This window comes from Barbus barbus, assembly GCF_936440315.1.
Source record: "Barbus barbus genome assembly, chromosome: 34".
Taxonomy (NCBI): Eukaryota; Metazoa; Chordata; class Actinopteri; order Cypriniformes; family Cyprinidae; genus Barbus; species Barbus barbus.
Genome location: NC_136762.1, coordinates 6,487,833 through 6,504,728, shown reverse-complemented (window position 1 = coordinate 6,504,728; position 16,896 = coordinate 6,487,833). Strand labels below are relative to the sequence as shown.

The window sequence follows — 16,896 nt, the reverse complement described above, 5'->3', positions numbered from 1 at the left end:
AAGCCTTCAAAAAAATCCTAAAAAAACCTGCAGACTGGAGGAATGGCTGCTGAAAATTCCGCTTTGCATCAAAGGAATAAATTATATTTTATAATATATTAAAATAGAACACAGTTATTTTAAATGGTAATAATATTTCACAATATTACTATTTTTACTGTATTTTTGATCAAATAAATTCTACCTTCCTTGGAGAGCATAAGAAACTAATTCGCTAAAAGGGAACATATTGTTTGGCTGCAGCCGATCTAAAAAAAAGCTTCTGATTTAGACCAAATTAAAAACAAATTAAATATTTATTTAGCAATTTAAACATTTATGGTGAATTTAAAATGCATAAACAGAACAGCCAACATATTTTAGACAAATAATAGAAAAAGTAAAAGGGAAAATGTTTTATAAACTCATAAACGCAAACTGGTCTCAGGGTAGAGCTGGTCTAGACCAGAGCACACACTAGCCTCACTATTATTAAACCAGCTCCCCTCTGAGCTCAAATGGCAAGTCTGTGTCTCTTCTGCATCTATACACCATAGAATCATAAACTCCTGCTATTCTGTTCACATCAGCTTTCTGTGGAGAAAAGTGGAAAAAAATGACAACTATAAACAAAAGAGAAACTGCATATATAAGAACTGCTGCACCACTATCCTACAATACCATAATTCTGCATAATGGAGCTTGTGTATATCATATCATTTGAATTAAAAGGAATGTAATTTACATATAAAAGGCATGCTTTAAATTAGCAGTCACACTATTTAACATTAAAAGTGCATATTTTTAGATAGATCCAACTGCTTGTTGGTTCACACACTCACTCACCTCATGGTAGGTGGATACTGGTGCTTGTGGATTGGGCAGCAGGGGGCAGCAGTGAGTAGCCCTGCAGGTCCTCGTACGTCCCCCAGCCTTTCACCTCCTCATAGTCATGAGCGAGAGGGTTTGTGTCGTGTCTGCCATCTGGAGGGAAGGGAACTCAGCACATGAATACTTCAACCGTGTACCTTCAAACCGCAAAAACCTTTTAATTGTTAACTAATCCGTAAACAACTGTCAGTGGAGGGTTTTGCTCAAATATTGAAAACTCACTTTGCATAAAAACAAAAGAGCTTTTAAGAGCAGAAAACTTGAAGTGATCTAAAATGCCTCCTTTTACACTATCACAAAAAAGAAAATATTTCTTTGTTATGTCTGCTAAGGCAAGGGCCACTTTAACTCTCACTCATACTCAGGTTTGTTCATAAATCCCCAACTCTAAATACAACATAAGTCGCATAGATGATCGATTTGTTCACAAACATCCAATGAAAGACGGACCTGAACCACACAGTCTCTTAGGACTCACAATCACTCAGTGTTGGGGAAAGATACTTTTAAAAGTAATGCATCACAATATTGCGTTACTCCATGAAATAGTAACTAATTACGTTACTTAATTACTTTTATGAAAAGGAATGCAAGTTACTTGCTTTACTGTCTGTCACCGGGGTTGGGCTTGCTTATTTGTATTTATTTTTTTAATAACAATTACATTTTTGAGAACTGTAAAGGCCCTTTCACAGCAAAAGTGATATTAATAAGCCTCCATCTGAAGCAAGTGCCTCTTCGTCTGCACCTCACCTAAATTGCCAGAAAATGATTTGGGAGAGGCAAGATCTAAATCTAAAAATGTAAAGTTTAGCTTTTAAATCCCTCTTAAGTGTGTAAGTACATTAGATTTAGTCTCACCATGATCCTCAGGGCCTTCGGGGTGAGTGAACAGGGCAGGACTGTAGACCTCAGTTGGGTAGCAATAATGAGTACTCTCGTGCTATTGAGGAAAAAGGACATCTTCAGTAGCAATAAACATTGTGAATTCAGGTGTGATGTTTTCCAATACAAGACATGAAATGTTGCCTTCACATATTTTTTATCTGAATGTTTTGCTAGAACAGCCTTTTCCAGCTTCCCTGTGTAAAAACAGAAAAAAGAAAAAGAGGAAAGGCTGAACTGTGTGAGTGTCCAGTGATATACCCGTCCGTAGCTCACATAGACGCTGCTGTCAGGCTCGGAGCTGCTGTCGATGAGGAGCGTTCGCTGTACCGAGGCGTTGATAAGCTCTCTGCTCGCATAGCGGGTTGAGCCGCTCGCCGTGGACCTGCAGAAACATCACATTCACAACACATCACACCTGCGAGTTAGAAAACATGACGAGAAAGCAGAACTTCTGCAAGCAGGGAGGAATTTCTGAGGAGCAGTCAATAAATTCAGACGTCCAGAAAATTTAAAATGTATTAGAATAAGCCTTAAAGTTTACATTATAGCATCTGAATATCTGAATAACTCTCCTAATGCATTTTCTATATATATAAAGAATCATCCAATCATCCACAGGTGAAGAAATTCACTATATATATACAGTGGTGTGAAAAAGTGTTGGCCCCCTTCCTGATTTTTTTTTATTTTGCATGTTTGTCACACTTTAATGTTTCAGATCATCAAACAAATTTTAATATTAATCAAAGTAAACACAACATGCAGTTTTTAAATGAAGGATTTTTTTTTTATGAAGGGAAAACAAAATCCAAACCCACATGGCCCTGTGTAAAAAAGTGTTTGAAAACCCTCCAATGTGGCTGAATTACAACAATTCTGCCAAGATGAGTGGGCCAAAATTCCTCCACAGCGCTGTAACAGACTCATTGCATGTTATCGCAAACGCTTGATTGCAGTTGTTGCTGCTAAGGGTGGCGCAACCAGTAATTAGGTTTAGGGGGCAAGAACTTTTTCACACAGGGCCATGTGGGTTTGGATTTTGTTTTCCCTTCATAATAAAAAACTTCATTCAAAAACTGCATGTTGTGTTTACTTGTGTTATCTTTGATTAAAATTTAAATTTGTTAGATGATCTGAAACATTAAAGTGTGACAAACATGCAAAATAATAAAAAATCAGGAAGGGGGAAACACTTTTTCACACCACTGTATATGGATAGTTGACAAATAAAAACTGAACTGTGTCCTATAGTGTGACATAGTAAAAATGTGAAAAAAAAATAACTTGACATATAAATAACATGAGAAAATTCTTAGAGTTACAAATAGCATAAGAGAGGTTTATCTTCAGTGTTAGAGTTTTTTTTTTTCATCAGACCATAGGACACATATATTTAGAGTATATACACAGTATATAATAATCTATATATATAATATATAATAATATAAATAAATACATTAATAACTTAACATTATATACTATTATACATAAAATATAGTGAATGATTCAATAATGCATATTAGATTTTATACATCAACACAAATCAATATTTTAACGCTTGCACAGATAAATAATTTACCAATGCACACATTTAAGAAATTAATTAATAAAAATATTTGTTTTTATTTTATTTATTTATTTCCCCCAGTTTAATATTCTGGGTCATTTTACATAAAATACTTTGCCAATGTCATTTTATGTTGAATTTAAAGTTAAATTTACACATCAGGCTTCGGTTTGTCTTTGTAATATCCTACTAAAACTCCAAGACTTTTGTCTATTCTGCTTCTTCTTCTTTTTTGGACTCTGTCACCTGCAGGCTGGTGAAATGAACACTCTGTACTTCTCTGGAGTCTATTTATGGAGATGCAAGCTAAGCAGCGTTTCTATATGCCATCTTGAAGGCTTCTATAGCTAAGCTGAAAGGTTTCATCCAGACAGGGAGAAGTTGTTCAGAATGCCTTCCAGCCATCACAGCATGCTGGTCTTGCTTGTTAGTGTGGCTCACATCACCATTACTACTGCTCATATTAAGGCACAGGAGTTTGTTCAAATCTCTAAACAAGTATTAAACTTTACGGCACCTAGCAATCCAAGCATCACTGCACTCACATTTTTATCAGCGATCTTATTTTTTTTCAGGGTTTATCCACCTCAGGGTCAGAAGCGTGTGGGCTTTGATTCAGAGCGCTAACACGACTCACCTCTGCTCCTCGCTTTTGGTCTCCTGCGAAATGCTCCTGGTGTCCTCTGAGTGCAAAAAACCAAAGGAGAGTGGCGTGTTACAGGGCAAAGGTCACAGGAAGGAGAACATGATGGAAATGAAAGGAATCCAGAATGTCAGACAGACAGAAAACGAGATTGTTTGTATACGAAACATTCATCATACGCCATTTCAATTATTGCTTCCTCCCTACAAATTGTGTTGTGACAGTAGCTTTAATAAACTGATAAAAAGGGCCGTTCAAATTGAAAGCAAGAGGAGAGGACGACAGGTTCATGAATAGAGAGGAAAAGAAAAAAAAACGGGAGCGAGAGATGAGAGGGGAGAGACAAGACACCTGACAGTTTGAAGGAAGGGGCGAGGCGAAAAAAAAGACAGTTGGGGTGAGTGAGAGAGAGAATGACAGAGGACGAAAGGGAAAGGGGCGAGATAAGGGGATAGACGAAGGGAGGAAGTGACAGTTGCCGGGGAAAGGAGAGATGGCGGGATGATGCAGATGGCTGAGGAGGCAGCGAGCGAGATAAGAGGAAAAGAGAGAGATGGATTTAAAAGTGAGAAGTCATATTAGGATTCAGACAGTTCATCTCTTTTGAGCTGCGTGCTGTCGCTGCGAGTCGACCAGTCTAGAACACGCTGTCTAACAGTGCAAAGTAGAAACGGTGACACGCTGAGGAGTTGTGCTGTCATTTACCTTTCAGGCTCCGCCCTCTTTTCCATTTGGCCAATAGAAAGCAGCTCAGAGGGTTTAGGAACAACAGAAGACCACCCACAGCCAGGATCACCACCACATAGACAGGAAGACCGCAACCTGTTGAGGAACAAGTGTTGTGAATAAAAACTACATAATGTGTCTGAAAAGACTACGATATTCAGTCCGTGAACCCCAGAAGTATTTAGACACTAAGTGACTTGAAACTGTAAAACAATGCATAAACTGTTAAATATTAAGACAAGAGTATATGAACACTTATTGTTTACAACTATCTGTGTTTTTCCTCATATAACCTATAGAGGATATTAACTACTGTTTTTTTTTGGCTAACTTATGAAAAATTAAAACATTAAGTGCATATATTTTATTTAATAAAATTAAATAACTAAAATCATTAATTAAAATAAAAAATACTATTACTGGAACAAATTATTATTATTATTTTATTATATATTTATACTTATAGAATAAGTAATATCCACATCATTAACTTAATATAATAATAATAATAATAATAATAATAATAATAATCTTTTAACCTGTTAGCCTGCACCAGAGCGACCTCGCACTGAACGCACTGTACAAATTTCCAAGTTTTTGGTCTAGCTTTGAAAAATGTAATTAAAGGCCAATAATTAATTTTCAAAACAGTAATAACTACTATTACAATTTTTATTATTGCTGAATAAATTCTTATTTTTCTTCTTCTTAGTAAAGATTTTATTATTTTAATAAAAATGTTTTACTATTATTATTATTATTATTAATGTTAAAAGCCTTTCCACAATACTTCTCATTTGTCTAACAATGAATAGTGTAAATAATGAACATTTGTATTATTATTGAATACCTTTATTTATTTATAAATACACTTTTTTCCACAATACTTATCATTGGTCTAGTGTAAGTGTAGTATTACTAAAGCCAATAATAATTAATACATAATAATACTAATACTACTACTATTAATAATAATAATAATAAACTGGAATCAATTTTCATTGTAATTAACTGTAACTTCTATTTATTTTTAATTGTAACTGTTTTTAAGCAATACCAACTGAATAGTGCTTTAGTGGAAAAGTCTCATAAAGAAACTTAATACCTCCATTCAATATCAGCCTGACACCAGTTGCTTAAAGGTATTTTCAAAAACAGCTCAAAAGCCTATAAGTTTGAGTTAGTTAGAGAAAAGGTCTAGAATCATTTGTTTGCTTCTTGGGTAGATATTTTATCATCCAATGCAATGACACTCCGACATTTTAAAGCATGACTTTAGCGTTCAAATACTTTTTGGGCACCAAATATATTAATGGCAGCTGTGTTGAAACTCACATGTTCATGATGCTGAAATATGTCTTGGGTTGAATTTGCACAACTATGCATCACTGTCTTGTTGGATTTGCTATACCATATGTCACAGTTTTGTAGAAGAGAGCGTGTGATTGGTACAGATTTGACACGCTCGAGTCATGCCTCGCCGCGTGAAAATACCTCCAATACCGCAAGAACTAGTTTATTCACACAGACGAAAGACATTGATGAATCTCTCGCAGAAACAAACTGCCTCACACAGTGTATCATTCCCAAATCAAACAGATGACATAGGAACTATCCGAGGAAATTGAAAACCCTAATGAATCTTTTCTACACAAACCCAATCAAAATGCAAAGCAGTATCTGACGGACCTCGAATTTGCCGCAAGCTAATGTCAGTTTATTTTGTATCCCGATTCAAGGGTCAATAACTGCCACAGTGTCCCATTAAACAGCACCAAAGTGTTCCGGATTATAGCCTGATCAAAACGGCACCAAACCGCAGCGGGGAAAACATAGAGCCACAAGGCTTTATGAAAGCACATGAAACAGGCCGGTAAAGGCCACGGAAACTCAAGTACAAGCTGAGAAATTGATCTGAATTCTGGGGTGTCAGGCCTTTTCTACATTTGATAAATAGCAGCTGCAGTAAGCTGGAGGAAGAAATGCAGCACCTGCAAGAGCTGAGTCCTGGTCTGCTGGGGAGACCCCGTCATCTGCTTTCTCCGCATCTGAGAGAAGGAGAGAGAGAAGGTAAATCACTTAATGCAGAGGTTACAGAGTGCAGTCGCTTTGTTCTGCTCTGACTGCGAGTCTATGATCACAAATTCAAAAACTGAAATTGATTTATGCATTTAAATACACTTTGCATCAACACCACTATTTGTACTACGTACGTATAGCCGAGTCCATTAGAGTGGACTTGAAATATAGAGTAGAAAGGAAAATAATGAATTCCACTGAAAGCACAGAGGTACCAGTGTGTAAAATCAAACATTATAGACTTAGTCTAGCCTGAAAAGCCCCATTGTGATGTGTAAAGACTTTAGTCAGAGTAAATGGCATATTTAATTTGACACAAACGAAAATGAGGCACTTGAATGGACTGTACTTTCACGTCCCTGTTTTCATTTGCATTAAATTACATATGGCTTCTACTCGACTGGAGTGAGTTAAAATAAGGTGACTGCAGAAAGCAGCGCATGTACCTGCAAAAGCGCCTCATGCTTTTTCATTGTCTAGTTATTGTCAAATGCAAGCAAAACCATATGCTGTGTGTTCAAACGGAGTTGAGGATTTATGGTTTTATTGGGTTTTAATGAGGACTGTACAAACTGAACTGTTCTACTAGTTGTTATTCATCCTTAAATAGCTGATAAATGTTAAAAACGTTTGTCAGTTCTGCTATCAGTGAACTCTGTGGCAGAGCTATGTTGTTTTTTCCGTACTTCCGTCAGCTGCCTGTGCTCATGACTAATTTGTTTTGCAAATCAAATGCTATGACATTACAATTGCAGAATTCATTATGTTTGCAGAGGGAATGTAGCTTATCATCATTTATCATACATCACACGGTTTTGTTTTCTGTCTCTCTCCCTCTATCGCTCGATTTTTCTCCCTCTCGCACGCAAACCCGGCAAAATACAGACTGAAATATGCATTCAGAAAACACACTGGTGCACTGATTGGTGTAGACGTTCAGCCATTCGACTTATTTGCATGAGCCTCAGCCGTGATCTTTGCCTTACAAATGAGATGTGATTGGTGGGATTGATGAATGGCTCATCAAATCAGTGGAAAGTAAAGCCGGTGTCTAAATCTACAAGAAAACCACCGTGGTCAGAAACCAAATGGTGAATAATTTAGTTTATGTGTCGTAAGCTTTATTAGACAGGCTGAGCTGAATATACCGGCAGTGGTGACCATCAGTATTTTGTTGTTGTGTGCATAGCTGCTCTCTCCCATTGTATTGATAGCGTTGACTGTAAAGTTGTAGTTGTAGGGTTGAGGCCTGTGACTGTATAAACAGTGGCTGTCGGAGGAAACGGGTCCACGTACATGAAACTCACTGATCCCGCCCACTGGTACCTGTCAATCAAACAGATGCTTATGATTATACACATTATATATACATTTTTATACATTTATAAAAAGAAAAGTTGAATTAAAAATGTGAAGATATTTCAAAATTGATATACTTAAAACTACTTTAATTTCAATGTATGTCCTTTTATTTTTTATTATTTATTTATTACACGGAATGGGGTCCAAACACTATTTTTGTTCTTAAATACAGAATATACCATTATATAAGATTGTATTACCAAGTAATTTGCCTCAAAAGTTTAATTTAATATTAACAGGAATTTTATAATTTATTATATTTGGTTTGTCAGGGTTTTGCTTTAATGACAGCAGAACTGGAACTGCACTAACTCCACAAGTTTGTGTAAAACAATGATCATGCGATCAGCGTAATTTGAGAATAATCTAAAAAAATCATCTTAAAATGTATAAGAAATATTGAGGATTCAAAGTGTTCACACCTTGAGTGCACAAACTTAAACATTTCTTATTAATTTTACATAATAACTTTTTTGTTGTTTTTACTGTGTCCAAATTCTAAAACTATTTTTTTTTTTTAGATTTCACACTTTCATCGTGGTCTCAAAATTCTGAACCAGACAGGACCGAATTACTATGAACTGAGATATAAGAAATAAACCTGCCTTTCCTATCAGGGAATCATATGGGAATTACTGTGCCATGGACCTAGATAAAAACGTTTATACATCAGCCAACTGAAATGTGTGCAGTGTTGTGACACACTAGAGACCGAGATAAAACAAATCCACAACACACTCCACATGTTCTAAACACCTCACAGCAGCATTTATGACAACTTCACCTGACACGGAAGTTTTGTGTCAAACCACTGTCAAATCCAGGCATCCATTCCAGAGTTACAGAGTTATGTTCGGCACGGAGCAGCTTCAGGTCTGATGGGGGATCGGGGTGGTCTGGGACACACACACACACAGAGAAACAGTACACAAGCTCATTAAAAATAAAACTACTGCCTAAATCTTATTGCATTGCTCAGAGAATGTTTATTTAAGAGGGGCAGAGAGACAAGAAGAAAGAAATTAACAGGCTACTGTACAGTCAGAAAGAAATATGTGCATCAATAATACACTTGACTGTGAAACTGGTTCATTATCTTGTTGGCTCTACTGGGAGAGGGTGAAGGGGTCAATCCAAAATCACAAAGCAGGGAGCAAAAATCTGCACGATTCCATTCCCCGGTCGACTGATGATAAGAAGCACATAAAATTTATTATCGCTGTGTCAGGTTAATTATGAATATTCACGGCAGTAAAAACAGAGAAGGAGGCGTGGACAAAAAGACGTGGATATTGGATTGTATTTCATGGTTTTTATGATAAACATTAAACGTGTCTGCCCGAGTCGATTCCACAAAGAAAGAGAGAGAGAGAGCAACAGCAGAGAGATGGCAACAGAGGAAAACATTCAAGTTTATTGCAGAAAAGAGAGAATTCAAATATTATTGCAGGTTCAATACAAGTGTATCTGTTACAAAAGCAAATTATTTAAACTCAACTCTCAATTTATATATAAAAAAAACAACAAACAAAAACCTCAGCATTTACAGTTATGCATTAACAATGGAGATCTTTGGAGCAAGCCATTGTACAGGAAAAGAGGTGTGTGTGTATCTATATTTATTATTAATATAAATATAGACAGGTAAATACATGTCAATATTTTCAAAATATATACTGTATGCGTGTGTATTTATATATACACTCACCTAAAGGATTATTAGGAACACCATACTAATACTGTGTTTGACCCCCTTTCGCCTTCAGAACTGCCTTAATTCTACGTGGCATTGATTCAACAAGGTGCTGAAAGCATTCTTTAGAAATGTTGGCCCATATTGATAGGATAGCATCTTGCAGTTGATGGAGATTTGTGGGATGAACATCCAGGGCACGAAGCTCCCGTTCCACCACATCCCAAAGATGCTCTATTGGGTTGAGATCTGGTGACTGTGGGGGCCATTTTAGTACAGTGAACTCATTGTCATGTTCAAGAAACCAATTTGAAATGATTCGAGCTTTGTGACATGGTGCATTATCCTGCTGGAAGTAGCCATCAGAGGATGGGTACATGGTGGTCATAAAGGGATGGACGTGGTCAGAAACAATGCTCAGGTAGGCCGTGGCATTTAAACGATGCCCAATTGGCACTAAGGGGCCTAAAGTGTGCCAAGAAAACATCCCCCACACCATTACACCACCACCACCAGCCTGCACAGTGGTAACAAGGCAAGATGGATCCATGTTCTCATTCTGTTTACGCCAAATTCTTACTCTACCATCTGAATGTCTCAACAGAAGTCGAGACTCATCAGACCAGGCAACATTTTTCCAGTCTTCAACCATCCAATTTTGGTGAGCTTGTGCAAATTGTAGCCTCTTTTTCCTATTTGTAGTGGAGATGAGTGGTACCCGGTGGGGTCTTCTGCTGTTGTAGCCCATCCGCCTCAAGGTTGTGCGTGTTGTGGCTTCACAAATGCTTTGCTGCATACCTCGGTTGTAACGAGTGGTTATTTCAGTCAAAGTTGCTCTTCTATCAGCTTGAATCAGTCGGCCCATTCTCCTCTGACCTCTAGCATCAACAAGGCATTTTCGCCCACAGGACTGCCGCATACTGGATGTTTTTCTCTTTTCACACCATTCTTTGTAAACCCTAGAAATGGTTGTGCGTGAAAATCCCAGTAACTGAGCAGATTGTGAAATACTCAGACCGGCCCGTCTGGCACCAACAACCATGCCACGCTCAAAATTGCTTAAATCACCTTTCTTTCCCATTCTGACATTCAGTTTGGAGTTCAGGAGATTGTCTTGACCAGGACCACACCCCTAAATGCATTGAAGCAACTGCCATGTGATTGGTTGATTAAATAATTGCATTAATGAGAAATTTAACAAGTGTTCCTAATAATCCTTTAGGTGAGTGTATACATAATAAATATACATATATACAGTGGGGAAACAAATTATTTGATCCCCTGCTGATTTTGTACGTTTGCCCACTGAAAAAGAAATGATCAGTCTATAACTTTAATGGTAGGTTTATTTTAATAGTGAGAGACAGAATAACAACAAAAAATCCAGAAAAACGCATTGCAAAAAAAGTTATTAATTGATTTGCATTTTAATGAGTCAAGTAAGTATTTGATCCCCGATCAATCAGCAAGATTTCTGGCTCCCAGGTGTCTTTTATACAGGTGAGAAATGAATGAAGAGATATGAATAATTTCGCAAGGCACTGTACATACATATATATATATATATATATATATATATATATAAACTTTTTTTATAATAACTTTGGTGCAAATCTCCAATGTAAGTGCGTTAACAAAACTTTTGGTGTGCAACGTAAAAAAAGTAACATCATTAGTATTACGAAGAGGCAGAGAGAACTGCACTGTGAGCGAGAGGTACACAGATCGTTCAACCCTATTGTTCTGTAAATTAAGGGACAGCCTGAAAAAGATCGGATGTTGATTACCACAACTGAATAATTAATATCACAATTGCTGCTCAGGTCGAGAAAAACAAAATCTCATTGTCGAGCAGAAATCTCTTTCATGGCTCTGCTCATCATCTTTGTGTGCGTTTATGAGTTGGTGATAAGAAATCCGACACCCATACACCAGTGTCTGTTTGTTTTCATTTATTACGTTTTTATTTATTCATACATTTATGCTAATTCACGATCACCTTTCAATAGGGGTCAAGAGAAGGTGACCTGACCAGTCAGGTGATGCTGACCGTTCAAGCTTGGTATTGAAAGGCTCACTTCCTGTTTGTACGTACTGGTGCTGAGAAGCTGAGTGTCTAAAGAGTCCTCTCCCATGCTGTTGTGGGCGGTGCAGGTGAAGACGGCGTAGTCCAGAGCTGCGCTCACGTTTATGCTGGTGTGGACGGTCCCTGTCACCTCAGTGTTCTCCTCATACCTGTAAGATAAGGTCACATAAACAATAATGTGTGATATTCAGCATTAAAAGACAACCAAACAGCTTTGAATTTCCTAAAAGAATTGAAAATCCTGCAAGGCAGCAAAAGCTACAAATCCTGTATAGAGAGGTATAAAGAAAAGGCCAATCAGATTATAATATTAAAATCTCTTCATATTAATCTAAATGCTATTTTTGCGGAAACGGTTATATAAGTTTGGGGTTGGAAAAAGAAATGAATATTTCATGCATGAATTATTTAGCAAGGATGCATTAAATTGAGCAAAAGTAAAAGTAGAGACACTGACATTGTTACAAATGTTTCTATGCTGTTAAGAATCAAAGATGATTTCAACGTTGATAATAATAAGAAACGTTACTTGAGCACCAAATCAGCATCTCAGAATGATTTCTGAAGGATAATGCGACACTGGAGACTGGAGTAATGGCTGATGAAAATTTAGCTGTGCATCACAAGAATAAATTACATTCAATTAAATATATTAAAATGGAAAACAGCTATTTTAAATTGAAACAATACTTCACAATATTGTGGTTTTCACTGTATTTTTGATCAAATAAATGCAGCCTTGGTGAGCATTAAAGAGACTTCTTTAAAAACATAAAAAAAAAAAAATCCAAACCTTTTTTATTTAATTGAATTGAATAAATCTTAAATGTCTTAACATTTTTAAATACATGTATTTATTTAGATACCGATTGATATAAATATACATAAAGTGATGAATGGATAGCATCTGAAAGCCTGATATTAACCTTAAAACAAAAGTATGACAAGAATCTTTGTCAAGTGGTTAAAACCAAATTAATTTAAAAAAAAGCGGAGAATAAAAACAGAATTAATCAATAATATAATACAGTCCTGCAAGCATTCCAAGCTCTAAAACACATTAAACAAACACATGTACACATACTTACATTTTAAACACAGTCATTACACATTCCACGTGCGCACGCACGCACACACACACACACACACACACAAGCACGTGATCATGGCTGCACATGCAGAACAACTCCCATCTTGAAAAACACACACAATGTTTACAGAGCTAAATGGGAACCGGTCGTTGATTTCTACTTAAGCAAGTTATAATCATATATACCCAGATTATAACTCTAAGTTATCTTTTTTAGAAGTGTATAAAGACAATGTTTTTACATAGGATGCTTCCAAATGGACATAGCTTCAACAAGCTAATGACAGCAAAGCATGATAACCCTTGCTGGATGAAGCTACTAATGATGAGCCGATCACCTGGGGGTGCCGAGATCACGAGGAACACCTTGTGCCTGACAAACCACATTTGCATCATTGCTGCCGTCCCCTCGGCTGGCCACCTTCCTCCACTGCGGCCCCTTCTGAAGCTCTGGAGCAACTGCAGGAAAATGGAACAAGCGATTTGAAGACCAGTATTCGTTTACAATTAAATAAACCCTTGCTCAGACTAGATTCCTTATAATATAGTATACTACTGCTCAAACATTTAGGATCAGCAAATGTTGTTTTTTGATTGTACTTTTTAAAGTTTGAGTAAAAAACTGTGACACTGTGGAATACTATTTCAATTTAAAACAGCCGTTTTCTATATTAGTATATTTTAAAATGTTATTATTCCCGTGATGCAAAACTGATTTTTTATCAATCGTTACTCAAGTCTTCAGTGTCAAATGATCCTTCAGAAATCATTCTAATATGCTGATTTGCTGCTCTAGAATCATGTCTTATTATTATCAAAACTGCTTGATATATTTTTTGAGGATTCTTTGATGAATAAAAAGTTCAAACATACAGCATTTATTTGAAATCTATTTTTTGTAACTTTATAACAAATGCCATTACTTTGAATGCTTCCTTGCTGAATGAAAATACTAATTTCTTAAATAAAAAAAAATACTAACCTCATACTTTTGAATGGTAGTGTTTATTTTTTGCAATATTTTAGTAATAGATTATGTTTTAAGTTAATACTGAATACAATTGCAGTCTGCAATGGCTTCAAAAGAGTAATAGAGCATAAAAGTAATATGCAGTGCTACTCTTTAAACAGTTTTTGTTTTAATCTTCACAAAAACATCCTTACAGTATTTACAGTCATTATTTTTTAATCAGTTTCACTCATAATGACATCTAATTTTAGTCAATGAAAATTAGTTTATTAAATTTAGTTGATGAGAAAAACAAAACAAAACTATAACAGTTCATTATTAATTTAATTTCATAAATTAATTTCATTTTATATTAATTTAAACGTTTCATCATTTATCACAAATTAAATTAAAAACCCTTTGTTAACCACCATTTTCATCAGCAATAATTTTTGTTGACGATAATATAACTGTTATGGACTACTTCTATTATGCTTTTTTGGTTATTTTTGAAGCATGACACTTACAAGACACACCTTCATCATTCTCAAAAGAAAAGTCCAGACTTTTTGATTAATATCTCTTTTTTAACACAATTATGCTGTATAGTGTGACTAGCAGAACTCACAGCGTACGATGAGCTGTCCTTCCACGCTGCCAGGAGGCGCTATGCCGTTGTCTGCTGTACACTGGTAAACACTTGCCCGGTCACGGGTCACCTCATATACAGTTAACAAACCAGTGCCTTCATCTTGACTCTGCTCTTCCAGATCATCCACTTCCCCTTCACCCTATATGCAAAACACACACACATCTGCAGAAAAGCCACAAACTCACTAACAAAAAAGTTAGAAAACGCCAAGAGGAGGTAATAACTTCACACCAACATCAATTTTCCCATACCAGCACATAAAACCAGAAAGAAAAAAAGAGGATGGCTTGAGATATCACAGACACTGACTAAGAACGCGGGCCACTATAGACACTGAAATGGACGGAAACGGCCCCAATTGCGGCTAACGCTGAGAAATGTGGACTTTGGAAAGCCGGCTTTAATGAAAGCTATTTTTCTCCATTTAGGCCAGAAGTATTAAGCATAAAGGTGAGACATTGTCTTAGTTAGAAGGGTGAAATATAGCACCTCTGTTACAGAGTAGCTGCTGTGACACATGGTGAGAAAAGAGAAGTCAGAGAGAAAGAGGGAGTTAGACACAAAGAGGAGCGATGCGAGAGATAAACAGAGGTGATAAAAAGAGAGATAGCGACTGAGCTGAGCTAACAAAGGGCCATATAGTGGGAAAAGGATGAGAATAAGCAAAAGAGAAACGGGGCTGAAAGCAAAACAGGAATGACAAGGACATCGCTCACCATCCACTTCCAGGAAAACATACTGTAGGTGATGGGGTTGGCATCGGCGATACACAGTAAGTCAGCCGTGTCTCCCAAGTTCACATACACAGGATCAGACTTCATATGAACAGTAGGGGCATCTGGAAGCCAAGTCAAAAAGACAGTGAAAAATTGTATATATATATATATATATATATGTGTGTGTGTGTGTGTGTTTATGTGTTAATATATACACACATACAATAACATTTTAGTAATTTGTTTTTTTAAAGTTTTTAAGTTGATGTTTTTCATTATATTTTAGCTTTATTTCAATTAAAAGATTTTTAATAGTTTCAGTTTTAGTTAATAATGACTTAATATATTCATAAATATGATATGATATGATATGCATTTACATAGCGCTTTATTGTGTATTGCTGTACACCCAAAGCGCTTTACAATCATGTGGGGGGGGGGGGGGGGGGGGGTGGGGGGGTCTCTCCTCTACCACCACCAGTGTGCAGCATCCCCTTGGATGATGCGACGGCAGCCACAGCACAACGAGCCAATCAAGTGTATGGGGGATTATTAGGAGGCCATGATAGACAAGGGCCAGTAGAGGGAATTTGGCCAGGACTTACATGCAGACAAGCAAGTTATACTCAAATTCTTAAAAAAAGGCACATTTTTTAACAATCATAAAAAACTAAATCAAACATCTTTTGACTATTAATAAATCTATTTATAAAATATAAAAATAAAAATATATATGTTGTGCCTATGTGTCATTAGCGTAACAACATAACATCAGACGCTACACTTTTAAAATCATTTTTATGATTTAACAAAAAAAACTAAAATTGTTAAACAACCTGAGATAATTTATGTTAGTCAGATAACATAATACTTTGAGTTGCTGTTGACTAAGCAAGTCCCTTTTTCAATTCCTTTTTTTTTTTTCAATGAAGTCAACATTTTTTAGGTTACTTAAAGTTAAACCAACAATATTTATTTATTTTTATTTTTTTTTACAGAGATTCCAGTCAACTGTGAACTCGTGTTTCACATAAGGTATGCTACATGTGAGAATTTACAGATTCCCATATATAAAAAAAAAAAATCATGTTGGTTAGGTATCTTGCTCACAAGGTATTCAGCCTATAGCAGCGTCTGCTAATCGTAGAATGTTTAAGTGACGTTCCTTTTTGTGAGGGCCATGACAGTTCACTTTCCACCTGAGCTAATTTCAACGACAGCACATAAGATTTTGAAGGAAGGTTAACTTGCGCCATTTGATTTTCTAAATTCGGATGTGTTGATGCCAGACTTGCCTTTGTTTATGTCTCGATACAGTGTGCCTCTGCACTTCCTGTTTGAATTATTCACAGGGCGTGAAAAAAAGCCTTTATAATCAAGGTCTATTGTAATGTCGTCCTATTATGTGTAGAGCAGAAACAATGTTATTTCAAGCCCTCCTGTATTCCTCCGTGGCTGGTTGCAAACAGTCTCGGAGTCGCTGTCTCTACAGCACAGGCCGCACATGTCTGAACAGAGGTAATGCTACTGAGGCAAATTAACAACGCTCTCGAAAGGCTACAAAATTAACGCCCC

General features: G+C 36.4%; 1 protein-coding gene across 1 annotated transcript in view; it reads right to left on the bottom strand.

Moving 5' to 3' along the window:
• Nucleotides 1-471: 471 nt before the first annotated feature.
• nphs1 (NPHS1 adhesion molecule, nephrin) overlaps nt 472-16,896 on the bottom strand; it is a gene marked incomplete at both ends in the record, with an annotated part of 139,367 nt that continues 122,942 nt past the window's right edge. Inside the window, 15 exon segments of the mRNA XM_079391443.1 lie at nt 472-573; nt 826-859; nt 861-963; nt 1,732-1,813; nt 2,017-2,140; nt 3,963-4,008; nt 4,674-4,790; nt 6,686-6,742; nt 7,922-8,008; nt 8,011-8,099; nt 8,920-9,031; nt 11,924-12,063; nt 13,343-13,463; nt 14,582-14,744; nt 15,322-15,443. Of these exon segments, the coding sequence (XP_079247569.1) occupies nt 472-573; nt 826-859; nt 861-963; nt 1,732-1,813; nt 2,017-2,140; nt 3,963-4,008; nt 4,674-4,790; nt 6,686-6,742; nt 7,922-8,008; nt 8,011-8,099; nt 8,920-9,031; nt 11,924-12,063; nt 13,343-13,463; nt 14,582-14,744; nt 15,322-15,443 (1,499 nt within the window).